The sequence below is a fragment of the Carlito syrichta genome, unplaced genomic scaffold, assembly GCF_000164805.1.
Source record: "Carlito syrichta isolate Samal-C Ts95f unplaced genomic scaffold, Tarsius_syrichta-2.0.1 Scaffold308823, whole genome shotgun sequence".
Taxonomy (NCBI): domain Eukaryota; kingdom Metazoa; phylum Chordata; class Mammalia; order Primates; family Tarsiidae; genus Carlito; species Carlito syrichta.
Window position 1 is genome coordinate 745,569 of NW_007252919.1, and position 27,664 is coordinate 773,232.

Consider the following 27,664-nt stretch of genomic DNA (forward strand, 5'->3'; position numbering starts at 1 on the left):
GATTTTTCTAAGGCCCTGGCAAAGCTGTGGAACTCTTGTCAGTGTGTTATTAATGTATGATGCACAAGCATTTACAAAAGGATGGATGTCCTGTAATAGAAACTACCTGCTGAATTGTTTTTCCAGCAGGACAGGAAAATTTGCATGTCTCATAATTTGTTAACCATTTAAAGTCAAGCTGCATGTTTCCTTTAAGTGTTCTTTTTTAAATGATAGTTTCTGTAAAACAAAATTGTTTAATAAAACACAAAATGACAATAATGGGAAATTTTAAAAATAGTTATCCTCGTTAAAAATTTTACTTTTTTTGAGGCCCAAACTTTACCTGTACAAGGACCATTTGTATACGTAACTCTGAATAGTACCCTACATCTTTAAAACAAAAATTTTTTAAACTTTTTTTCCAAGGGACTTGGGTGCCCTCTGCAGGTTATAAAGAGATAATTAATGACTATATCTATCTTTAAACCCTGTGATTTTTCTTTTAAAAACATAGCCTGCTGACACCCAATCTCAAAGAAATTGTGATCCAATTTGTTATATTGTTAATTCTATTAATTTGTCAGTGACTGAAGTAGGAGTTTCTTTTCTCTACTGGTCTTATGGCTGTATTAGTATGAAGAATGTGATACCAGTGAACTTCCCAAATCACTTACTTGGACCTCTCTAAATGTTGGAATTATAGTAACACATATTCTCTCAAAGAAAGATTAAATTTATTGAAGATGTAGAGAATAGCTTGATTATTTTCCATTACATTTGTAGAATATTATACACTTGAAATCAGCCTTGCTTTTCAACACGCTTCATGTAAAATGACATGAAAGAAAACAATTTTTTAATTACACAAGACTTCTATTTTTTGATATCGTCGATGAGTGATGATTGTATTCTAGCTCAGAAAACAAGGCTGCTTTGAATGTGTTTATTTTTAAGAAAGTATTGAACAGATAATTCTCTGGTATTGCTGTTGCACACATAGGTCTGCTAACTTACAAGAGTATTTGAAGAGCAAAAGGCAAAGGTTTCCTCACCTTAGTGTAGAAATATATATATGACTCATTCATTTCAGTGTACCATGCTTTCTCAATGGGTATAGCAGATTTGTTTCTAAAGGATATAGGAATGCATTTTGTATATGAAACTAGAACTGGAGTGCTTAGTGGCACTTCAATTAACTTACTTGGTAAAGCTGCCAGGGAAACTAAATATGATGAGAACAAGAGGAGTGACTGGATCAAATTAATAGAAATAGATCTTTTTGCAAGCAGCATAATGATTCTGATCATCAACCTTGAAAAGTAAATTAGAACAAGCAAATTGCTGTTGAAGAATTCTTTCAGCACTCTGCTGTTGCTACTCAGCTAGTCATGGCTCAGCCAGAGGCAAGGAAAAAATGCACTCAGTTTTGCATTAACAAAGGAAACGTTATTAAAGCGAATGTTTACATTGTGTTTATTGAAGTGTTCAAAGAATATTTGTTGCATCTTCAAGCAACCTGCTGTTCTCCAGACTATTACACTGTGTGAGTGATAATAAAAATGAATCACTTGTGCATTTTAGAAAAATAAGTGACTTTTAACATAGTGTTGCTCAACCATCTTATTTCAAAATATTTATCAGACTTGATAATACTTGCTCTTTTGAAGTTTTTTGTGAATGTATCCTATTTTTAAAAAAAAGCCTCCTTTACTTGAATTCACTTTCCAGTTACTTCCAGATTTTTATGTGACTTTCCTTCCTGAAACTATAATGCACAAGAAATAATAAGCTGAAAGTAATCAAAAATGAAAACAACTGTGAAATTATTAAAATGAGTGTACAATTGAGTAAGCAGTATGTGCATTGGAGAAGTATGTTGATTATTGTGATAACTTGACAACTACAGTTATTTTTAACTACCTTATAAAGACTAAATTGAGAATAGAAAAGAGCTATTGAACAACAGACATGCCATTCTGATATTTAGAAGTTTAATAAGTATTATATGTGCTGATAAAATGAGAAAGTTAATACTTTCAGTAAGAATTTTATCTTTTACTTTTCTAAAATGAATAAGTTAACACTTTTATACTTTAGACATGGAAGTATAGTATTTAACATTAAAATACTATATTTTACTTGACCTCTTAGCAAGTGTTGCTGAATACAAGTTTAGTATTCTATAATCTCTTATGGATTGACTAATTTTTTAATAATTTTTCTTAGATTTTACTGTCAAAACAAGTTATCAGTCTTTCCCCACGTTTCAGCCTAAAAATCTTATCACAGTTATCAAAAATTAGCTCAAGCTCTTAAGACCCTCTTAGACAGTTACTTTATTATTTTCCATATCTGTAACATATTATTTCAGAACATCACATGTTTATTATCTTACAGTTCAGAATTGATAAAAATTATTTCTTTGTACATAATTTTTTAAATCTAAAATACAGTAGATGCCATGCCTCTAACTCTGCTTGTGTTTAGGTCATAACCAGAAGTGTTTAGTAATATTTGCAGCTTGTTAACTAATAGCAAGAAGACTTTTTAATTAATGTATCAGTGGCCTCATGCCCATAATACATATTTCCCCCATATTAAAATAGCACTTGCCATTTAATATCGAAGACCTAAACACAATTGAATGTAAGGTATGACTTGGAATTCAAACGCTGAGTAGTCTAGTTGAAATAGAAATGTCAATTTGATCAATAAAAATTCATAATTAATGTTCAACTTTTATTGTGCTCCTATTATATGCTACGCCAGGACTAGATGCAGACAAAAAAATAGTCCTAGATTTTGAGTGATACATTGCCAGTCCTGCAGTGTATTCGCATTATAAGGTAGAAGACTACTACTATACATCGTTAGTACGAAGGCTATCTAAAAAGATGATAGCTGAAGTTCACCAGGCAACCAAAGGAAGGAAGGACATGACAGGTAGCAACATCATATCTTCATAGGTCTATCTCTAGCAAACAGTCCCAAAGACTTGAACATCTGGTATTGTAGGAGAAGAAAAAGGAGATTATAGTATATTCATGCAAGAGAATATTTTTTGCATCCAAATGTTTGGGGTTTGGATATGTAGGATAAATATAAATGTCTAAGGAAAGCAATCACTGTATTTGATTTAATGTTTAATGTATTTAACATTAAATTTAACATTTAAATACAAAAACACTCGTGCATGTTAAATACATGTTACTCTCACTGATTCCTCCCTCTGCCTCTTGCTAATTTTGAACGTGTGTTCACATTTGCTAGCATGAGATTTACCTCTGTATCATCAGTGAAGAAAATATGATGTGTAAATAGAATTATAAAGAACATATATAAGTGAAGGACTGTCACATATCGACTGATATGCTAATGTGTTATATTTGGTCAGTCAATAAGCTGAACTTTTCTTTAGGATGGTTCACATCCATTAGAACTACCTTAGAACACATCCTTAGCCTTGTTTCCTTCCATATACATAACACAAATATACGTGTGCGTGTGTATGAGAAAACGAGGAAAATGTGAGCTCTAGGGCACAGACCACACATTTATTTATATTAGTACGCAAATCTTTCCCCCACCTCCCACCCCAATATTTCAAACTTCTTGTGGACAATGATGTTCACATCTTTGTATTCCTAGTGCCACCACAAACAAAAGAAGCTTAGTGTTGATTTAATGAAGTAGCGAGATGTTAAATACATAATAAAGGAGATTGTCCTTTCGCCTAAAACAAATCAATAATGTTTAAGCGATTATCGTTTTGCATGTGTGTATAAAAGGCCATTGTGCAAACAGTGGTTCAGTGCACATTCGACACAGGTGAGGTCTTCCCTGTGATTACCAGCTCTGGCACTGTTCAGGGGATTTGTGGCCATTTGTGACCCTGCTCTTGAGACATTGCAGAGCCTTGGTTCAGACTGCTCGACCAGCAACAGCTGCCCATCCTAGGACACTCCTTGCAGTTCTGCTTCAGTGAACCTTATAGCACTTGGCACGCCCATCTTAGACATTTCCTTCTGGAACTCACTCTACAACAGCTTTGTGGGCTCCCCACCATTTATCAGGGTCAATCCGGATTTTGTCTGATATGGTATGACCTGATGTGCTATAGCTCCCCTTTTCTATACAGCCACAGCTTTCAGTGATCCTCATATATTGATAAAATGGAGCTGTCGGTATCCAAGAATTCCAAGTGGTTATTTTGAACATTTTCTCTCACCATAAAGGCAGAATGGTATAGAGAAAATAGCAGTCTTTGAAGTCACACTGGCCTGTTTTCAAATCCCAGCTCTGCCATTTGGCAGCCGGGTGGTCCTGAACAAATTGCTTAACCTCTGTGGTCTTCAGTTTCCTCCCAACTTCATAGGCTTATTGTGAGCATTTAACAATACCAAGTTCTAAGTGCACAGGTATTCAATCAATGTTCGTTCCCTTCTCTATCAAAGATTTATGGTGGCCTTTTCATGGAACTATCTCTGCCTATAATTATGTGACTGTGCCTTCAGATTATCAAAATTATATGACTTGTCTATGTGCCCGTGGTTTTGAATGTTCAATTTACGTATTGCAGGGATGCCTACTCAGTTGCTTGAATGGGTCATTGGAGTTAATAAAATAGCTGTAGAATTGAGTGGGTGTAAGTGTTTTATAAAGTTTAACAATTCATCACTATTCATGGAAAGACTTTTACTCAGAATTCACATATTAAAAGAAAACTGTCATATTCTGCCAAACTGGGATTGAGTGAAAATAAAATTCATCCACAGGAATGTTGATGGGTTATAACCCACATACTATAAGAGCTCCATTAACTCTGGAGGTCTTTTACATTGTCCAGGATGTGGTCTGTACCATTCGTTACAAATTGCTCTGTGTGGAAGTCATTTATTTTTAAGATGAACCATAATTAAACCTGAGTTAGATGCCAGGTAAAGAGATAAATACTTTAGAATATTCTGTCACACATTAGTATGTAATACACTATACTAGGCCCTAGGAAAAAACGTAAAGATTAGACTAACTCCCTGCTTTCCCAGAATTTACAGTCTGTAATATAGAGAAATGCTTTTAGTACCAGCTGTTCTCTCTTAGATTTTCTTGAAATGTGTTTTTCATAAAAACATAATAGAAAAATACTGATAGTTATTGGCAACATAAATGTTTTGATTGTAGATTGCTTGACTTATTGACTTAATAAAACATTTGAGATGGCAAATTTAGCTTCCTAAAAATCTGAAGATTCAGAACAAGGGCACTTAAACCTTAGCAATGCTAAAAAGAGTTGAAAATAATTTATTCTCTTCCCACAGAAAAGGCACATTTTGTTTTCTCTTATTCTACCAGCACTTTTGCCTACATTAGCTATATTGAATAAGGAATCCTAAGCTGCAGTTACAGATATCTGGTTGCCATGGGCAAATCCGTTTATCTTCCCTAGGGTTGCATCTCTACCACAGTGCCAAGCTTCTCTGATGTCTAAAAGTAGAAAAGTAGATGACAATATTGGGGCCTAGATGTGATCCTCAGGAACTCCTGAAGACCACTCCCCTACATCCAATGGACTTCCTGTCTCCCCCAGTTCTGCATACAAGGGCCCCCACCACCACCACCGCCCCTGGAGGCACAGTGGTAGAGCTGCATGTTCTCACATCTTTTAATAGTTATTTCTTTTTGTGTCTTCTATTTCTGGCAAACACATTGGTTTTACATTTTTAATTGTGACATGAAGTTTTCTCTTTAAATAAGTTGTAAATGAATCCATATTGGAAAAATTATTGAGTAAGTAATCATTCAGATAGAATGTGGCTACCGCAAAGGTTAAATTTCAAATTAGTGCACAGAGTATTCTCAGGTCTTTATGAAAACCAAAGATTGATGCTTAAGGAATCTAAATGAAGATAACTTCAGTATGCTACCTAAGATAGTTTTTCAGAAAAGCCCATGGAGGGCTTAAGCACTGTAGCTGGTGGAAATTATACTCTGGCTCTAGGTTTAAGGCAGACCATAGTTCAAATGTCATCTCTGTTGAAGGAGACCTTGGGCCCAGGGTCCTCATTTGTCAAATAGGAATCTTACCCCTTCAGATTGGTGTATGAATTAAGTGACATGGCATGTGTTAAATAAATGGTACATAGGCCATGCTCATTCATTCCCTTTGACTCCCCTAGAATGTTACTGTCAGCTGTTTCTTCTCTCCCTCTTTTTTTTTTTGAGTTGGGGCTCTCTCTCTGTTACCCAGGCTGGAGTGCAGTGGCAATCACGGCTCACCATAGCCTCAATCTCCTGGGGCTCAGGCGATCCTTCTGCCTCAGCCTCCTGAGTAGCTGGGATTACACGAACATGCCACTATGGCTGGCTAATATTTTTTATTTTTGTAGAGACAAGGTCTTGCTATGTTGCCCAAGCTGGTTTTGAACTCCTGGGGTCAAGCAAAACTCTCACCTCAGCCTCCCAAAATGCTGGGATAACAGGCGTTAGCCACAGTGCCTGGTCTTGTTTCTGCTTTCTTAATGACTTATTAACTGAAAACACATCACAATTATTTGCAGTCCAATAACTTTTTTGTAATGTTCTCGTAAAATAGGGAAAAACCAAGTATTAAATTCCTATATTTACTGCAACATAGAAATTAAAAGTCTGTGTCAGTGGCAAAGGCAGACTTAGATTTTCACCTAGTTAGGCTAACCAGTGCCACTACTACTCTTTTCACATATGTGCACACACACACACATATCCTTGTAACAGATTATTTTTCTCTGCTGTGGTAACTAGAAAGCTGAGAACTGAAATTCTGACTTTCTTAAAGGTATGTAGACCTTTTCATAATGTACGTGTTTGGTTAATAGCTTTGTATCATCTTCATTTCATTATTCTTATTTTTACCTTAATCTATTTTTCATCCTATTGCATCCTATTGTACTATCCTATTGTACTGATGTTTATTAATGTTATACTACTGTATTCTTTTTGTTAGTTTTCTCAGATAATTTTTGGAATAGGCTCAGAACAATTATATATGCAAAATAATGTCATTAATCCACTGCTGAGTCATGTTCTAGGCCAAATTTAACCAAGAAAAGTTTGGAGGAAATGTAATATCATCCTGAAACTGATTATGTCAGATGGTTCCGTGGTGACTTCTAACTTTAAGCATTTCATTCTTGCCAAGCACAGTTTACTGTGCTGCCAATCATTTCTTTACATCAAAAGCCATTAAAACCCATTTGACTATTTTTATTTTTTGAGTTGGAGTCTCACTCTGTCGCCCAGACTAGAGTGCAGTGGCCGCTCCCGGCCACCACAGCCTCGACCTGCTGGACTCCGGCGATCCTTCCACCTCAGCCTTCCAAGTAGCCAGAACTACAGGTGCGTGTTACCACGCCTGGCTAATTTTTTGATTTATTGTAGAGATGAGGTCTCACCAAGTTGCCCAGGCGGGTTTTGAACCCGCGGGCTCAGGCAATCCACTCACCTCCCCTCTGCCTCCCAAGGCGTGGGATTACAGGCTGAGCCACCAAGCCCGGCTATTTGACTATTTTTTAAAAAAGGACTCATATCATTAACAATTCTACCAGTTCATGTATTCAAATACATGTTGTCTCTCAAATTATTCTCCTCTAGAAATGATTCCAATGAAGCTATCATAGCTAGAAAAATATTTAGGGGACTTCTCTTTGCAAAAGCCTTCAGAGCTAATTGAGAAGCTACAGAAAAAAAATGAACCTTAAAATATCCTTTCTTTTTGAATAAAAACTATTTTACCTAACATAACTGAACCTCTTATATTTATATATATTCATATATATTCAAGCTAAAGAAATCAAATATTTGGAAGAATATGTCACATGGTTTGAAAGCCAGTCACAAAGAAAAAGGAATTCCCAGAAATATTTGGCATGATGGCAGAATCATTGAAATAAATGTTAAGTTAACCAAAGAGACTACTTGAAGCTCGGTTGCAAGTTCTGGTGTGTTTGTTTTTAAATGAATCTCAATAATAAGCACACCCCAGACAGCATAATTCTACATGATTTTAGAAAGCCAAAAATACTTTCAATATTAGGACTTATTTGAGTTCTGTTTGCACAAAGCATAAAGATAAATTGTAAGAATAAAAATAATATTTTGAAGGTCTTTTATAGCAAATATCTATTTTGACAGGAAAATTACAACAGTTGTACCTGTTCTGATATAGTAGGCCTGGGACTGTCTAGGATAAAGGAAAAATAAAAGAGTATTTGTATATGTGTTTTCATATTCTGATTTGAAATTCCCTATCAGGAGAAACTAAAAATTCCATTTTATAGGTCATTCTCATTCTTAATACAATCTTGTGATTATTTGTATTTAATGTTAAATATTTCCAGGCTTCTTAACTTCAATTATGTTTAGCTATTCACCCACAAATGCTGTAAGGCTGACATAATTACCCCCTTTTAATTCACAAAAGACATGTATTTACCTATTTTTTGTGAGACTTTTTATGCTAGCATACTGTTACCCTGACAAGACTACTTTGAATACACAGTAGGTAAAATAATATCATATATTGTATAGCAACCCCAATAACTGAATGTTAATTTAACCAGTAAAGACAAAGTCATTACAATAATAAGGATTCTTGCCTTTCAACAGAGTTAAAAATGGAAATCACGTTGGTCTCATATAGCTCATTAGTTTAGTAATCACTAGAAAAGTCAACCAGTCAAAGCGCAAAGCTTATTTGCGAAGAATAGAGATCCTGCTAGATCTTATTGTAGTACCATTGTTGTAGGTGTCGTGGCATACCCAGAGTATGTGACACCTAGAGTGGATTTTTTTTAAAACTAATCACTTCCACAGGGCAAAATTATTTTCAGTAAAAATTATGAAAGAAACAAGTGTGATGGCCAAAACAGGAGAGCAGATAGTGAAAATTGTCTTTTACTGAATATATATACTGACAATACCAAAAAAAATGTATACACATTTTAAGAGATGTTATCTATGTGTTACTTTTTGAAGTTGAATTGAATTATGGTTGCAATGTGTAATTGCAGAAGTCAAATGTGATTTGTATTCATCTTCTGTTATCAGTATATATTGAGCATTACAATTTTAATGCAGTTTTTTCATTTCTTAAAATATGTATGCATTTTTTGGCACCCTCTGTGTGTATGTTTGTGTATTTCTAATAATCATGCTAGTATAAAAATATAAAGAAAATATTACAGAATTTTTAAAATACCACTACTGTAAATTACATTAATGTATCTTGAAAGGGGGAGAGGAATTTATATCTACATATTGTTCTGTCTCCATAATGCGTAATAACATTAAAGTTACTGATAAGTGAATTTTAATAAAGCCAAAACATCTACAAAGGGTACAACTTAGACAATTAAATCATACCATCGATGCAACATTCTATTTTCTTGAGTTATTCTTTAGTTTAAAACAAATAGTCAACAGTTAAAAAGAAGGATCATTCAAATTGGGTAAAAATATTTGACGTTCGAAATAAAATTTGCACTTCTCAAACAAAAACATTGCATCTGAGAGTTGGCACACTATTTCACTATTGTAATTAAAAACTGCACAGAATGACCTAATCAAAGTAATTCAAGTTCTGTTTCTTCATCTTTAAAAATCACTGTGCTAGCCGGGGTCGATGGCTCAGCCTGTAATTCCGCGCCTTTGGGAGGCTGAGGTGAGTGGATTGCGTGAGCCCCGGGTTCGAGTCCCGCCTGGGCAGCGAGACCTCATGTCTACAATAAATCAAAAAAATCGGCCGGGCGTGGTAGCGCATGCCTGTAATTTCGCTACTTGGAAGGCTGAGGCGGAAGGATCGCCAGGGCCCAGCAGGTCGAGGCTGCGGTGGCTGGGAGCAGCCACTGCACTCCAGTCTGGGCGACAGAGTGAGACTCCAACTCAAAAAAAAAAAAAAATCACTGTGCTAACTTGTTAATTTCAAATATACTGCTTACACACAGAATTATATAATACCACAAAGTTTGGAGATAGAAGTTGCCTTCAAAGCAAACTTCACCCCTTCTCAAATTTTACTTACAAAAGGAATGGATGTGGCAAGGTCTTTTGTGGGCGATTAACTATTTAATTGGAAATTCTTCAAATTAATGTATAGTAGGATAGAATGTTTATTAAGGGAAAATTATCAAAATACTAATTTTAAACCAATGTATGTTTCATTTCAACTTAATAACCAGAGACATTGTTTAGAATTTAGAACAATAAGAGATGGTTTGGGAGAGGATTATTTTCTAATTTGCATTATTTAAAACTTGGCACATGGTGATCATAAAAAACAGATAAACTTTCTTTAGTTATATTATTTTGTTTAGTTTAGCAAGGGACAATGCATCCCCTTATTGCCTTCATCAGAGAAGACCACCCTGCGTTCGAGACATTACTGCATACTTTCATTTCATCTCTGTCCACAACATGTCTTTTATTTTGTGTAGTTTTGTGCCAGTTACATGCAAAGACGTGCCACACCAATCTTGAACTTTATATATTTATCAATACTATATTCACCAAATGAGAAGTAGACCCAAAGGTGCTATCTATCAGGAAAGGTAACAATTGTCAAATAATTGAGTGTCAACCATGGGCTTCCCGATGCCTTTATATGACATGGTGGTTCTTCATCATATGCCTCCATTAACACTGATGAGGCCTTAAGTGGATATTCCACCCAGAGCATTTTTGCTTACTTTGAGTACTTTCCCAGTATCTACTCTGCTCAGTCTCCAATCCTAAAACCTCAGTGATTCAGTACATCTAGCTTTTTTTTTTTTTTTTTTTGAGTTGGAGTCTCACTCCGTCGCCCAGGCCGGAGTGCAGTGGCCAGCCACCCCAGTGTCGACCTGGCTCCAGCGATCCTTCCGCCTCAGCCTTCCAAGTAGTGGGAACTACAGGCGCGCGCTACAACGCCCGGTTAATTTTTTTATTGTAGATATGAGGTCTTGCCAAGTCACCGGGGTTGGCCTCGAATCGGCAGCTCAGGCATTCCACTTGCTTCTGCCTCCCAAAGTGCTGGGATTACAGGCTGAGCCACCAAGCCCAGCCTTGTACATCTAGTTTTTTGGGATATCTTCCAAGTATCTGTGTCCCAACTAAAGTATTAGGGACTTTGTATGTGTACTCTAATAGAGAATTTGCTCTTTAAGTAGAATTGCAGAGTGAACCAGAGGTTGGTAGCTTATGCCTGTCATCCCCACACTTTTGGAGGCTGAGGTGAGAGGATTGCTTGAACCCAGGAGTTCGAGACCAGCCTGGGCAACATAGTGAAGCCTTGTTTCTACAAAAATAAAAAAATTAGCCAGGCATGGTGGCACGCACCTGTAGCCCCAGCTACTTGGGAGGCTGAGCAGAAGGAAGGATCACTTGTACCCAGGAGGTCAAGGCTGCAATGAGCCTTGATCTTGCCACTGCACTACAGCCTGGGTGACAGAGTAAGACCCCAATTCAAAAAAAAAAATTGCGGAGTGAATAAAGCTTAGCATAAAGACAGTCATGCAATTTGTGACACCGGACTGTCTATAGCTTGAGTTATAGGGCCTCCATACTACCTCAAGTTACACTACATCAACAACTTCCTAGTCATCGAATCATCCCACTCAGGTCCATCTTGATAAAGTGATTTAGCTAAAATCATTACTCATGATTGTAAATGGGGAATAGGGAATTAGAGCTCGTGAGTTTCTATCCTGATGCGAACAGGTTATCAAATCTTTTTAACTCTTATGGGAATTTCTACCCTGATGAGAACAGGTTATCAAATCTTTTTATAAAGTCACAGGGCTTTTGTAACTTAAAATTAGAACAAAACTCCCCAAGATTCAAACAGTGCAGACAGCTGTACAATCACAATGACATCCTCTGTTGTCAATTTACAAATCTGAAAAATATGGGAGCAAGACAAGATGAATAGATCTCTCTTTTTAATCTTTTTTTAAAAATCACTATCTCTTTTTTAATTGTCTTATTTTTATCAGTGTAGATGTCAAATTTTATCATTGTTGCCATGCAACTTGGGGACAAAAAACAGATTATCATTATTATTATCTTAAAACAGTGTCTCTGTCATCCAGGCTGGAGTGCAGTGGCACAATCTCAGCTCACTGTAGCCTCCATTTCCTAGGCTCAAGCAATCCTCCTGCCGCAGCCTTCCAAGTAGCTAGGACTACAGGCGACCACCCACACCAGGCTAATTTTTTACTTTTTGTAGCGATGGGGTCGCACCATGTTGCCCAGGCTGGTCTTGAATTCCTGGCCTCAAGCAATCCTTGCACCTTGGCGCCTCCCAAAGTGCTGGGCATGAGCCACCACACCTGACCACAAATGATTAATAATAGGAAAAAAGTGATGCTGGTGTCGATGATTGATGGACTTCATGTTTAGGAAAGGAAATTGTAAAGTTATAAAAGTCTTTGTCTTCTATAATTTTCCGAGTTAGATCACAATTTTTAAAATTGATAAATTTCACCTACAGATAACAACTATTTGTGGAGTTGTTTTGTTTTTTGAGTCAGAGACTCACTTTGTCACCCAGCTTGAAGTGCAGTGGCATGTTCATGGCCACAGCAGCTGTAACCTGCTGGGCTCAAGCAATGCTTCTGCCTCAGCCTTCCAAACAGCTGGAACCATGGGCACGTGCTACTGCTCCCAGCTATTTTCCTTTTTTTTTTTTTTTTTTAATTGTAAAGATAGGTCTCATCAAGTTGCCCAGGATGGACTCAGGCAATCCTCTCACCTCTGCCTCCCAAAGTACTGGGATTACAGGCGTGAGTCACAATGCCCAGCTATTTGTTATGTATCTACTATGTGCCAGGCATTATTCTAGGCACTGGGAATTCACCAATAAATAAAACAAAATGTCCCGTTTTCATGGAGCTTAACTATAAATAAGAGGAGACAGAAAATAACATAAGTGAGTAAAATATATAGTATGTCAAGTGGTGATAAATTCTTAGGAATTAAAAAAAAGAAAGGAAGAGGGATAAAGAGTTCTGGGAGTAGAAATGGGGCACAATTTTTACAACATCTGTACAATGGTCGCAAAACATGGAGGGTGGCAGGGAGCAGAAATAAACCCTTTGGTGATTGGGAAAAGAGCAGCATGTGCTGGGAAAGGTAACATCCACACACCATTCAGGAAAAAGAAGTAACCCATCACTAGGACAGCAGATGTCACAGGAAGGTGTCATTGGGAAGTACTTGCACTTCTTAATTTCAGTATCTTGATACAAACTAAAAGGATTTTTTGTTTGTTTTTGAATCAGAGTCTCACTCTGTTGCCCAGACTGGAGTGCAGTGGCATGCTCACAGCTACCGCAGCCTCACCCTGCTGGGCTCAGGTGATTCTTCCACCTCAGCCTTCCAAGTACCTGGAACTACAGGCGCACACCACCACACCTAGCTTATTTTTTATCTTATTGTAGAGATGAGACCTCACCAAGTTACCCACACTGCCTGGGCTCAGACAGTCCTCTTGCCTCCACTTCCCAAAGACTGGGATTACAGGCATGAGCCACTACGCCCAACTAAAAGATTTTTAAAAACAACCCTGTGATTTCACAAAAACACCTAAAGCCTAATTGTAAATGCAAACTAACTGTAAAATCTATAGACAGGAAGAATAATGATGTTTGAAATATTGTGTCCTAGACAATACGACTTCTCAGTGAAAGTCTGCCGCTTGACTTGTCATTCTTTTAAGCTTTCTATCAGTAGTTATAATTGGAAGTCAGAAGTTGGAAATTTCAATCCAGGAAATCCTTTAAGTACTTTTTGAGGGAAATTATGGGGAGAAAGAATTCTAGGTTCATGAGGTGGCTGACATTTGAGTCAGTCCTGATCCAGAGTCACTGTGGCCAACTGGCACCCTGAAGGGTGTGGGCTATACAAGAGAAAGAGGCATACATTAGTGCTGCACCTTCAGTCAAAGCCAGCTCTAAGGAAGAGAGTTGGGCTTTGTTTAAGAACTGCTTTGGGCTGATCTCGGTGGCTAACGCCTGTAATCCCAGCATTTTGGGAGGTCAAGGCAGGAGGACCACTTGAAGCCAGTAGTTCAAGATCAGCCTGGGACGCATAGCAAATCTCATCTCTACAAAAATAAAAATAAATTAGCCAGGCGTGGTTCATACCTATAGTCCTAGCTACTCAGGAGGCTGAGGTGGAAGGATAGCTTGAGTTCCAAGCTGCAATGAGCTGTGATCATACCACTACACTCCAGACAAAGCGAGATGCCCCCCAACTCCGCCAAATAAGAGTTGCTTTGCTCTGCCCAGAGAGATAGGCAATAGAGCACCCACCCTTCAACAGCAACTCCATGTGGTGATAAGAAACAACAGCAGGAGTGTACTGGTGTGATTGGCATCAGTATTCTACTTGATAGGTAGAGGTGTTGGACCAAAAAAAAGCTCCTTATAGTTTGGATAATGGGAGGAGGGGTCCATTATTTGCCCATATTTATTCATATATTTATGGACAATTTGTAGAACAGTTCAGACACATCACACCTCCAAATTACATAAATATCCTTTACTTCTCCTTAAATTAAGAGGAACCCAAGTAGACTGTTTACTCCCTACCACCTAAGTAAAGTTTGAATCATGGTGCCCAGAGAACAATTATGAGAGTATTCATTATTCTAAGAGTATTTGTTATCACACAAATATTTATTTGTGCCATACAAATGCATAGTGTTCTAGACTAATTCTGAACATATATAATAATACCTAATACTTGTTAAGCACTTACTATTGATTCATCCTTACGCATTTTCCCTTTCAATCCTCCCAATGACCCATGGAAGTGTGTTTTATTGGGGCCTCCATTTTGTATAGGAGAAAAATTGGGGCTTGGTGAGGGGGGCAGGAATCTGAGCCCAGGACAGCCTGTACCACAGTGCCTGCAAGGGGGGGACAATCTGATTCTTTGGCAGTTGCAGTGTGAGGCCTCACATCTATTTTTATTCCTCCGTGGTCATCTCCCTAACACAGATAACACTAAAGCCTCGTTGATCCAGTTCATCTCTCCCCTAATTACGTTGGTGTGAACATATCTCTGCAGATCTTTCATCTTTCTCAGCCCTCCCTTTTACTCATGGTGGCATCTGGTTGACATGGTCTCTCTCTCGGGCAAGGCTGCCAACAATGCTTTGTACTCATCTGTGAAAGAAACTCTTCACCCTGACTCCATTTCTTCAAGCAAGTGACTACTTAAATTTCATAGGCAAGAGGTGAGAAAAATGTAAATGGAATTCTTTGAAATGTCTCCTTCAGGTTCAGGGACCTGTACCTTGTAGGGGCTAATTGTCAGAAAGTTTAATTGTTACCCTGTAACTCGAGTTTCCCTCATGTGCTAGGGCAACACCTTAGGTGCTAATAGTGAGGAAATTTGACTGTGGCTCTGCCGTGCTCTCTTCATTAAGCTAATGGAACATTTTCCTCTCATTTTCTCCCTAGGGTGGCTGTGGGAGTACAGTCTTATAATTGTTGCTCTCACTGTAATTGGAGGTAGTAGGAGTATATATAATCTTATTGTCTTTTCTATGTTGTGGTAGTTTATTTATGACCTATTGATAATTCCCAGCCAGCAGCAGAAAACTCAGTGAGTATTACATTAGCGTTCCCTCCTAGGAGAGCAACTACTCAACAAAGACTATTATTAACCAGAAGAACACATACTAGAGATGGCCCATCGTACCTAATATAAACTTCATTCCTGCAAAGATTGACCTCTCTGGGAATCATGGGTGTTTGTTCTTTTGACTAGAATTTATAAAGCCTTAATCTTTACCTTTATTTAGATGTATGAACTAGGGTTCATAAATCATTTTGGGAGGCTCTCGAAGGCCACTGCATACCTTCAGGATGATGAGTGTTCTGTCTGGTCATCAAAGTCCCTAGAGTGTAATAGGCCAGGATAAAAATAAACTTCAGTATACACCCTGATTCAGAGCCACGGGGTCACTCTGAGTACAGTTTTGGGCCAGCAGGACCCTCCCCAAAAGAGGGACACTGGGATGCCCTTGGAACCTGTTAACTCCAGTGCAAATGGAAAGATATGCTACAGTACAAACACCTGAATTGCGAAAGCTGGACCTCCTGCAACATACTTTGATGAAATATCCCTTTTACTACAATCACAAGATGTAGCATTCTTTAGGACAGTGAATGTTTTCTAAAAATTCTCCACAATCCATATATTGCCTTTGGTCTTTAATAAAGAATTATGTGCATGTTGACTATTTTACTGCTTAAAATAGTTCCATCCATGCCCTGGATTTTTGGATAGAAAAATCTCTTCTAAGGTAAGTACAAAGAACTCATAAATGTGAAAATTTAGGTTAGGGCCAGGCACAGTGGTTTCCAGCACTTTGGGAGGCTGAGATAGGAGGATAGCTTGAGCCCAGGAGTTTGAGACCAGCCTGGGCAGCATAGCAAGACCTCATTTCTACAAAAAATAAAAAAATTAGCCACGTGTGGTAGCATGTACCTGTAGTCCCAGGTACTTGGGAGGCTGAGGCGAAAGGACTACCTGACCCCTGGAGGTCAAGACTGCAGTGAGCTGTGATTGTGCCACTGTACTCCAGACTAGGCAGCAAACTGAGACCGCAACTCAAAAAAAAGAAAAGGTTAGGTTGGTATTCACAAGAATGTATTTATGTATTCTGCATATGTAATATGTATCAATATATTGAACATCTGAAAATGTAATCCTAGACGGGATACATGGTCAAAGATTCGAATTGTTAAAATTAACAAACTTCAAACTGGCATTGACCAAGTATTTACTATGTGGCAAGCACAGTGCTAAGAACCTTCAGGGATATTATTTTGTTTTATACTCCTGTGGTCGGCAAAATAATGGTCTCCCAAAGATGACCATGCTAATTGCTAAAATCTGTCAATCTGTTACCTTACATGGCAAAAGGGACCTTACAGATGTTATTAAGTAAAGGATCTTGATATGGAAAGCTTATACTGGATTGTCTGAGTAGGACAATGTAATCACGGGGGTCATAGATCATTATAAGAGCCAGGAAGTAGGGTCAGAGTCAGAAAAGAAGATATGGCTGGGTGTGGTGGATCTTGTATTCTGAGCACTTTGGGATCCACTGGGTGTGGTGGATCTTGAGGTGGATCTTGTATTCTGAGCACTTTGGGAGGCCAAGGCAAAAAGATTGCTTGAGCCCAGGGGTTTGATACTAGCCTAGACAATATAGCAAATTTTTTTCTCTACAGAAAAATTAACTGGCTGTGGTGGCATGCATGTAATCCCAGCTATCAGGAGGCTGAGATAGGAGGATTGCCTGAGGCAAGTCAAGGCTGTGGTGAGCTGTGATCATGGTGCTGCCCTCCAGCAGCCTGGGCAACAGAGTGAGACCCTGACTCAAAAAAAAAAAAAAAAGAAAAGAAAGAGAGAGAGAGAGAGAAAGAAAGAAAGAAAAAGAAAGAAAGAAGGAAAGAGGGAGGGGCAGGGGAAGAGGGGAGGAGAGGAGAGAAAGAAAAAGAAAAAGACATGACCATGGAAACAGATGTCAGAGCCAAGCAGCCTCTAAAAGCTGGAAAGGAAATAGCTTCTCCCCTTAGAGACTTCAGAAAGAATGCAGCTCTGCCAACCCATTTTGGATTCCAAACCTCTAGGACTGTAGATAATACATCTGTGTTTTAAGTCATTCTGTGTGTGGTAATTTGTTATAGCAGCAACAGGATACTTAGTCCAGTTGGGCTGCTATAACAAAATACCATAGACTAGGTGGTTTAGAAACAACACAAATTTATTTCTCACAGTTGTGGATGCTGGAAAGTTCAAGATCAAAGTGCCAACAGATACCCTTTTATAAGGATACTAGTTCCTGCATAAACAGATACCCTTTTATAAGGGTACTAGTCCCATTCATGCAAAGGTCCCAGCTCCCAACACCATCACATTGGGCGTTAGGATTTAATATATGAATTTGATGCAGGTGGATGTAAGCGTTCATTGTATAGCAGACATGAATACAACTCCCAACAATTTGGCAAAACAGAACTATCATCTCAATTTTACAGTGGGGAAACATATTTCAAGAGATTCAAGTGGCTTGATTCACCCTGCTTCCTCTCACAATGCAAAAGCTATGACTACTTTTGCAGTGTAACTGTATTCTTTCTTGAAGCAAAGGAGTTCTCCCTAGGTCCTGAAAAAGCTGTATGTTCAGTCACCAGAGGAAAGGACTTTTTTGTGACCTTAGCTGAGTTTTTTATTTTCCAAAAATGTGTGAAGTTGGTGAAGATTAATTCAGCATTTCTGAAATCAGAGTCTCCTGTATTGCTCCTTATTTTGGCAAACATTTTCTTTTATCTCATCATTTTAGTTTAGGCTCTAAAACCACTTACACCTGGACAGAATACAGTCTGTGAGGGGAAGGAGCTTAATGTGTTCCCTGGTTTGCAAAATAGCAGCTTTAATCAGGTAGGGTCTTAGAAAAGGATGTCATATTCTAGTTTCAGCTTCACAACCTACATAAATGGAGAGCATGCTTTGGGACAGTTAATGGTCATTTTCCATGCCCCTAGCATCTTGCAGTTCACTGAGTTCTGTATTAGGTCTATGTATACAAGTCTGAGCCTCAGGGATTTAGGTTTGTTCTAGTTTCAAGCCCGTTTGACTCTGTAATAGATATGTGTTCATTGCTGGAGGGAATATCTCTCCCCTTTCTATAGGATGCAAGTGAGACAACCTCAATTTCCCCATGTGACCTAAGCCTAGCCAATCAGAGTACTCTACCTTCTGACTATAATGACTGGATCAGGGATCAAGGATATGTGACTCAGGATGATCCAGAGTTCTTTTGGGCACCTCACTGTCAGAGAAGAAAAGATGTTTTCTCCTCTTCTTTGGCAATCTGTAAAAATAATAGATTCCTGTGACTCATGCATCTTGCGGCCGTTTTTCTAGAGCCTTGGGGGCAGCCATCTGCTGTAGTAGAGCTGAGAGTTAAGAGTTAGAGAGGAACCAAGAACAAAGAACAAAAGCAAAGAAGTCCTCATTTATCCAGCCATGTCTCATGCAGCTCATTCTGCCCCTGAACTCTTCAGGTACATAAGCCAATCCAACATCCTTTTCCAACTTAGGTTAGTTTGATATGGACTTGTGATTAAAATAGAGTAATTTTGAAATTTATTTTTTCAAAAAAGCGATATCATAACTCAAGAAAAAGGTATATTGTGAAGGCCTCCTCCTCAGATTGTCCCATTCTTACTCAGTAGACTGTTCTTAATTTTTTTTTTTTTTTTTAAGTTGGAATCTCACTCTGTTCTCAGAGTGGAGTAACTGCAGCCTCAACCCCCTGGACTCAGGCAATTCCTTCTGCCTCAGCCTCGCAAATAGCTGGGACTACAGGAACATACCACCCTGCCCGGCTAATGTTTATTCTTTTTTGTTTGTTTGTTTTTAATTTTTTGTAAGTATGAGGTCTTGCTATATTACCTAGGTTGGTCTCAAACTCCTGGGCTCAAGCAACCCTCCCGCCTCTACCTCCCAAAGTGCTGGGATTACAGGCATGAGCCACTGCACTTGGCCTTGTTTTTTACAAACTGTTTTATTTTAAAATCACTTTACACTTACAGAAAAGTTGTAATAATAGTGCAGCGTTCCCTTATACCCCTCACCCAGTTCCTTCTGGTTCATTTGTCACACTAGGGAACAAACATCAGTATATTACTATTAACTAAGCTTCACAGTTTATTTGGTTTCATTAATTCTTTTCTATTTCAAGATCTTATTACATTTAGCCACCATGTCTCCTTAATCTCTCCTATGTCAATTTTTTTTCAGATTATTCTTGCTTTTAATGACTTTGGGCATTTTGAGGTATGTTGGGGGTATTTTGTAGAATGTTCCTCAAATTGGGCTTGTCTGAATTTTCTTTTTATCATGGTTAGACTAGGGCTATCAGTATTTGGGAGGAAGACAAGGAAGGTAAAGTGTCATTGTGTCATTCTCGTCACATCAGATCAAGAGTACATATTGGTTGGGCGTGGTGGCTCAGCCTGTAATCCCAGCACTTTGGGAGGCCAAGGAGAGAGGATTGCCTGAGCCCAGGTGTTCAAGACCAGCCTGGGCAACTTGGTGAGACCTCATCTCTACAATAAATCACAAAAATTAGCCGGGTGTGGTGGCGTGCAACTGTAGTTCCAGCTACTTGGAAGGTGAGGCAGAAGGATCACCTGAGCCCATTAGGTCGAGGTTGTGGTGGCCGTGAGCGTGCCACTGCACTCCAGCCTAGGCAACAGAGTGAGACTCCAACTAAAAAAAAAGTACATGTTCTCAGCATGGTTTTTTGCTGGTGATGACAGCCCTGATCACCTGGCCCAGATACCATTGGCCACGTTTCTTTACTGTCTTTCTTCCTCCTACATTCTACTTCTTAGCAGCAAGTTACTAAGCTCAGCTCACACACAAGGGGCAGGGAGTTCAGCTCTACCTCCTTAAAAGATGGTGGTGGCTAGTATCTACATAAACTATTTGGAATTCTTCCATATGGAAGACTATTTCTTTACCCGTTGGTGTTTATTTGTTTTTGTTTGTTCACTAAGTTATAGACTTGTGAATATTTATATTTTATATTATAATTTAATACTCCCTTATTTACTTTGTTCCAGGCTTGTCCACTAGCAGCTTTTGGTTTGGCTCCTATGCTCCTTTGACAAGCTTCATTTCTTGCTTGTTTTTAAGTTTGAGCACTTCCTTACTCATATAAGATGCTCTCACTTCATCTTGCATGTTCCCTGCATCAGCCCTATAATCAACTGTTGTTCTAAGGAGTCCAATTCCTCTTTTTCTCTTATTAGAGAATTATCATGTACTTCTTTACTGCTGTGGTTATTTATTTATTTATTAAAAGCCTCTACCAGCCCTGCACCCATCCATCAACTTAAGAGCAATTTGAAGTATCAAGGACAGAGAAATATTGACAACTTTTCTCACGATTAATATCTAATTTATTTTAACACTTTAATCTGGCTCCCTGCAAGACAGGGACTATATATTAGTTGCATGTTATTCTAGAAAACATTACCAGAAGTTGGAATTCTCAGTCTTTAACCTTATACCATTAGAAATATTATTTAACTAGCATTTTACAATTCATCTGAAGAAGGCTAAGCTGGTATTCTAAGAATTAGATTAAGTGATACTAAGTAAATTAAGAGGAACTCCATACACATATAGAATAATTAATATTCTTAGTCTTTACATTTTTATTAGGAATATCTAACAGATTTGACAAAATCCCATACTCTGTCATTCAATGTGCATTTTTCATTTTTTCATTCAATGTGCATAGTGTCATTTTTCAAAAAAGAGTCTCTTAAGGAAAAAAGATGTCTTCACACTACACATAAAATGAATAATACAAGAACTAAAAAAACTGCTTCATAAAGGAGCAGTTAAATTAATCTGAAATCTATACTATATAAATGTGAATTCAAAGTCAATTGTATTTTTTTCCAAAAAACTACATTTGTACTTATAGATACAGGGCTCAACTCAACTGTCTGTGTCAAATGACATAATCTGGTTATTAGACTTATGATGGGATTTAAACATTTTAGTGAGGGGGGGAAATAAAATATTCTATTGTTTAAATTAAGTTTGCAATTCAAAGGATTTGTTCATCTGAGTCTCCAAGTTCTACCTTTCAACATGAGAGAGTCTTGATGGTGTTATTTTTGCTTCAAAGCCCTTTGCTTTCAGATTTAACTTTTACTTTGAAACTAACTGAAAGGAAACTAAGTGTATCAGAGCTATACCTAATCCCCTAGGAGTCAGCATTGCATCAAGTTTATTAAAATTAAACAATTCCCCCTTTTTTTTTTTTTGTCTCTTTCCCAAATAGGCATCTGGTAATAAGAAGCAAATCAGCTGGGCTGGGATAAAACAGGCAATGTTTTTCCTTCACTAGTTCATTTGGAAAAGTCGCTTTGCTAATTGAGAAAAAATTTAATGAATTTTACTTGTATTAAAATAAAGGTGTTTGCTTCATGGCACAATGTACTCATTTGAGAAAGTCATTACATTTATGTATTGTGTTGTCATGTAAATACTTTTGCCAAAATGTATTAACAAGCAATATAATATTATGGTTCATGGTTCATGTAGTATATGAAAAAGAATAATTGTATAACTAATCAGTGAAAACAAAGCAAATGTTCCTCTTGGGTTTGTACAATAAAAATGGAATTAAAATTATTCAGGCTCAAAAATGCAAATATAACACATCTCTACCAGCAGAAAAATAAAAATTTAAAGGCAAAACTTGTATATTCCACTTCTCCAAAAGTCTTAATTTGATTCCCAAACCTATCTCATTAAAATTCATTTCATGCATTTTCACAAAGTAATCAAATATTTCATTGTCTTAAAAACAATAAAAGTATTCATTTTCTAGAACAAGCTCACTGATATTCAGAATGCATTCTGGGGAAAATTAATGCTGATTAGTGTAGTGGCAGCAAACAAAATGGTACTCTAATGTATTAAACAGTAACATAAGATTAAATTCACAGTAAACTTAAGAGCAAATAACCAATATCAATTTAAACAGATTAAATCTTGGGAAAGGACAAAGGTTAGAAATGATCTGAATCAATAACCAAATTCTGAGAACAATGAGCCTTGTATTAAACAACAGCACCCCCTACTGGAAGTAGGGAATGCAGTACCGATGGGCAAGAGGAGGGAATCGGTGAGAAAGCTCACACCTTCACCTGGTAGTTGGAGCCACAATTCAAGTACATCATCATTCCCAGAATCGTTTCTGTTGTGTAAACAAATACAAGCTTCAGGTTCATTACCTCGAATTTTTATTATTCCTCAACTTCAAGCAAACAAGAAATTGATTCAGAAGGTTTTATTAGTAAATATTTAGTATTTTTATTTAAGAAAGCTGAAATTTAGTGATAAGTAAATGATTAAAAAAAGAGATATCTAGTCATGCAGTGATCTTGATTAGACTTCCTTGGAATTTCTCCGTAGTGCTCAAAATTGTTTCTGTTCTTTAGTAGAAAATATATTTCTGAGTGTGGTTTGATCTGCTACCCTAACAAGCATGCATGGTGGCTGTACCTATACATGTGTCTACAAATGTATGAGCATGCACCCACATACACTTATATACACACACCAAATATACACAGAGTGTGCAATCTGTGGTTCAAAGTGGAACTCAGTTGCCTAGAAGTCTCAGTAATATGAAAAGTCTTCACCATCAGTTTGTCCTGCATTCAGGTTTGTGACTTTCCTGTTATTCTTTGGGTGAGTAAACATCCTTGGCAATCATTTAATAAGAAGAAATATAAAAACTGAGAGATTTAAGGCAATAATTTGATAGACTAGTCATCTAAAAACACCCCCTTTTAAACAATTAATGGAAAATGCCCAACAGTATTTTGAATCCAGTAATTCAAATAAATCAAATATATAAACTGGGTTCAGTCTTATAACTAAAAGAAATCTCACCCAAACTGACTTGCTAAACATGCATAAACGCCACAAGCAATAAGTATAGTGATCAGAAAAATAAAGTGAAGAAAAAGTCAGGATCATTTTAACAGATGAGGACAGATACATAGAATGAAGAAAGAGGGAAATTGAAGTGAGCATGAAAACCAGGTTGGTGGTTGGGTGTTGAAGTTCACACCTGTAATCCCATCACTTTGGGAGGCTGAAGCAGGAGGATTGCTTGAACCCAGGTGTTAGAGACCTGGGCAACATAGGGAGACCAATCTCTACAGAAAAAATGTAAAAATTAGCCAGGTGTGATGTGGTGCATGCCTTTAGTCCCAGCTACTCGGTAGGCTGAGGCAGAAGGATCACTTGAGCCCAGGAGATTGAGACTGAGGCTGTGGTGAGCCATGATCATGCCCCTGCCTTCCAGCCTGGACAACAGAGTGAGACCCTGACTCCAAAACAAAACAAAAACCAAGTTGGGCTTGAAAAGGTGTCCATATTACCATGAAAAGAAGAGATAAGAACAGCTCTTTGCAGGTACTTTATGAGCACCCACCCTACCAGCTCCAGCATCAAATGCTGTTGTTTCATGACTTACATGTGAATGAGTTTCATAAAAACCCACCAAAGATGTGCATTACTCAACCAAGGCAACCCTGTCTCAAAGGCCATGTTCGCTCTCTCCCAGTCAAGCAAGATGAGAAGCTGACTTTCTTCTCCTTCCTCGGAATTTGTGAAGTGCACGAAGGAGGCCAGGGACAGCCACACTGAAGGGCACTCTGTTTAGCCCTCCTTCCTTCTTAGGAATCATTTCTGGAAAAGGTTAACCGTCTACTGAAAGTTGTCTGCAAGCGGGAGTGTTTATTTCCTGAGGCTAGAAGCACATCATGCATTCCTCAAAGAAGTAAGATCAAAAGTTTCTACAATCACAGGTAGTTAAGTAGAAACAGCATAGTAGTTGGAGGAAGCAGTTGGGTCAGGAGTAGCTACCGAGTAGCTGGGACTATCCTGGCTCAGCCCAGCTGTGTGCCTCTGAGTGACATTTAACCTCTCTATGCCTTAGTTTCTTTATCTGTAAAAATGAAGGCACCTGACTATTTTTCCAGCTCAGTCTTTGATGCCAAATATATTTTAATGAGGATTTAGTGTTCAGACAAGGCATGATCTAAGAGTGCTTCATAGAATGATCACTACAACAGGAAGGGAATGGGTTCATAAGATTAAAGAATTCCAAATAGGAACAGATCTTCACTGGATTCACTCATTCATTTACTTTTCCTTCATTGGGTGTTTATTAAGGTTCAACTATGTGTCAAACTCCAAACCAGCCAATGGAATGCAAAATTGAATAAGACACACATTTCTTCCCTCAAAGAACTTGCAGCTTCATAGGGAAGAAAGACACAAAAATCTGTATTTGCAATACGGGGCACAATCCCCCCCAGTATACACCGTGGTAACTGGGAGAGCATGTCTGGAGGGTCTCACTCAGGGAGGTCAGGGTGAAAGCTGCCACCAAAGAATGCCTGGAGAAGGCAACACTGAGTCTGACCCCAAAGCATGAACAGGAGTTAGCCAGGAAGAAAAAAAGAAAGGAGGGTTGCTTTAAGCAAAGGGAGCAGTTTGTACTAAAGCCCGGGACCAGGGAGAAAACATGAAAGATTCTGGCAAATGCAAGGTGTTCCATGTGGCTGGAGGGCAGGGTATGTCCAAAGAAGCAGCTGCAGTGGGAGCAGGAGTGGAGTCTGAAGTGCTGAAGAAAAAGATTCTGCTTGGAGTGGAGGTGGGCTCGGGACAGAATAGACTGGCAGTTTTTAAGACGGGGGGAGGGGGGCAAGACAACCACCAGTGACAGAACTTGTGATCAAGATCTGTACCAAGACTACAGCAGTGGAAACAGGGAAGACAGAATAAATTTGCCAGTGTCTACAAAGTAGAATTCACAGGAGTCAGTGACTGTACTTGAGAGGGAGATGTTCGGGAAGACTTCCAAGTTTCTGGCCCAGTGGCAGGAGCTCCTGACAGCAGTGCAGAATGGAAATAAGGCTGGGTGGGGAACAATGGAGAATTCCATCTGGGTGAGGGATTAAGAAGGCATTCAGATGGAGGTGTCTTTAGGGATTCTGGAGAATACAGGAGAGTGTAGAACAAAGCAACAAGTATCCCCAGCACTCTACCCAGCACCCATTATCTCCTGAGTAAGAACTCATTCTCTTGACCACATCCTGCAAAGTTATAATTTTAGAACTCCTCTACCACTCTTGCAGATGGAAACACAGTCCTCTTTCATCTCACACCTGTCTCCAGCACTCCCAGTCTCATACTCACACTTGACCTAAATTTCAGCTTTATCCAGGACTCCAGTTGCAAGCCCCTGCACATTCTCCTAGTACACCAGCCTCCTCCCAGCTTTTCTTTCTTCTTTAGTCAGTCTGGACCATATGGGCAATCATATGTGGTCTGATTATGGGACCATCTAGGATCACAAGAAACTCATAGAAGGCACTGTCAGCCTTAGGGTGGACCATGACCATACCGAATGATCTTTTATACTCGAAACTGAATATGCACAGTCCCTAACACAACCCAAAAATCCATAGTTCAGATGACATCCCCACTGAGTTCCACACAACTACTTCTGTGTAGTCTCACTCAAGCCAAATGTGTTTTAAAGTGACCCAAATTCCTGAGCCCAATTCTCTCCCCTTGGAAAATTCAGAAGATGTCAGTGAAGGTCACCATGATTTTTAAGTGGCAGCTGCTCAGCCATTAGAAAAATCTCACAGTTCCTAGACTTGGTGAGTTACTCCATTCATTTTTTTGGTAAGTACTCGATAAACATTTGTTAAGCAAATGGTAATTTCAGGTTACATCTGAAGGCTTTAACATTTTATAACGTAAGCATTTTACTAGAATAGACTGAAACCTTTTCATTCTCTCTGCCGAAATGCCCAACCCAACAAGTATTTCTTGATGAATATGATGATAAAGAGAAATTAGTTTACCCAGCTTTCCCTAGAGTTAAATGATTGATGTCTACATAGAATGAACACGAACAGCTGTCTGAGGAAGCAAATCAAGACCTTGTTTACCCCAGAATTAGGAAGCTCTGTGATTCCAGTTGAGGTGGTTTGAAAGGTGCATTTAGAAAGGAAAACCATATAGTTTAATTACATGGTACCAAGACTGGAGATAGACAGTGTGAACTGTCCAAGAAAGAGAGTGACCTCTCAGATTGACAAGGCTATGTACACATTTAAATCCCATCAGGTTCTGTCAGTAACATTCTGATTTTCTTTTTTGGTGGTTATTGTTTGACTATAGAAGAGGATATACTGGTGTTCAAATGGAACTGTGCCATCTTCCTGGCGGTTATATTTTGTATTACCAATTAGTACATTTGCATTAATTCAGCTATCTCACTGGATTTAGTTCTGTGAGTTGGCGTCTCAAAATCCTGATTGTGTAGGGAATGCACATCCTGCCAATTCTAAGGTGTGAAAACCATAGAAAAGAAAATTTTGCCAGGCATGGTGGTTCATGCCTATAATCCCTACATGTTGGGAGGCCAAGGCAAGAGATTACTTGAGCCAGGAGTTCGAGACCAGCCTGGGCAACATAGAGAGAGAGCTCATCTCTACAAAAAAATCAAAAAATTAGTTGGATGTGGTGGCGCATGCCTGTTGTCCCAGCTACTTGGGAAACAGATGGAAGGATTGCCTGAGCCAGGAGGGATGCAGTGAACTGGGACTGTGCCACTGCACTCCAACTTGGGCAAGAGAATAAGACTCTGACTAAAAAAGAACAGAAAAGTAAATTTCACCCTGTGAGATGCTCTGGCAGAAGTAGCCCAGCTTGGACTGGATAAAAAAAAAATGTGGAACATATACACAATGGAATAGTATGCAGCCATAAAGAAGGACAAACATATGGACTTCGCAGCAACTCAGTGATCTATCATAGAAACAAAGAACAGAGTACCATATGTTCTCACTCATAAGCGGACCTTGAACAATTATAGTACTATAAGAAAGGGATTGGCAGTAGTGGGAAACTGCCAGGGGATGTGGGGTGAGATTGGCAGTTGAGGGGCACACCTCATCAACAAGGGTACCTGCATAATGAACATTTGTATACCTAACCCTGAATTGTACCCCACATCTTTAAA

At 38.5% G+C, this 27,664-nt stretch overlaps 1 protein-coding gene across 1 annotated transcript in view; it reads left to right on the top strand.

The window, feature by feature from the left end:
- The window catches only part of AP5M1 (adaptor related protein complex 5 mu 1 subunit), a 47,333-nt gene extending 25,097 nt beyond the window's left edge, over positions 1-22,236 (top strand). The window contains exons 9-11 of the mRNA XM_021716490.1: positions 14,997-15,235; positions 19,822-19,857; positions 21,884-22,236. Coding sequence (XP_021572165.1) covers positions 14,997-15,000 — 4 coding nt within the window. The 3' untranslated portion in view covers positions 15,001-15,235; positions 19,822-19,857; positions 21,884-22,236. The remainder of the gene's footprint in view (positions 1-14,996; positions 15,236-19,821; positions 19,858-21,883) is intronic.
- Positions 22,237-27,664: the final 5,428 nt, after the last annotated feature.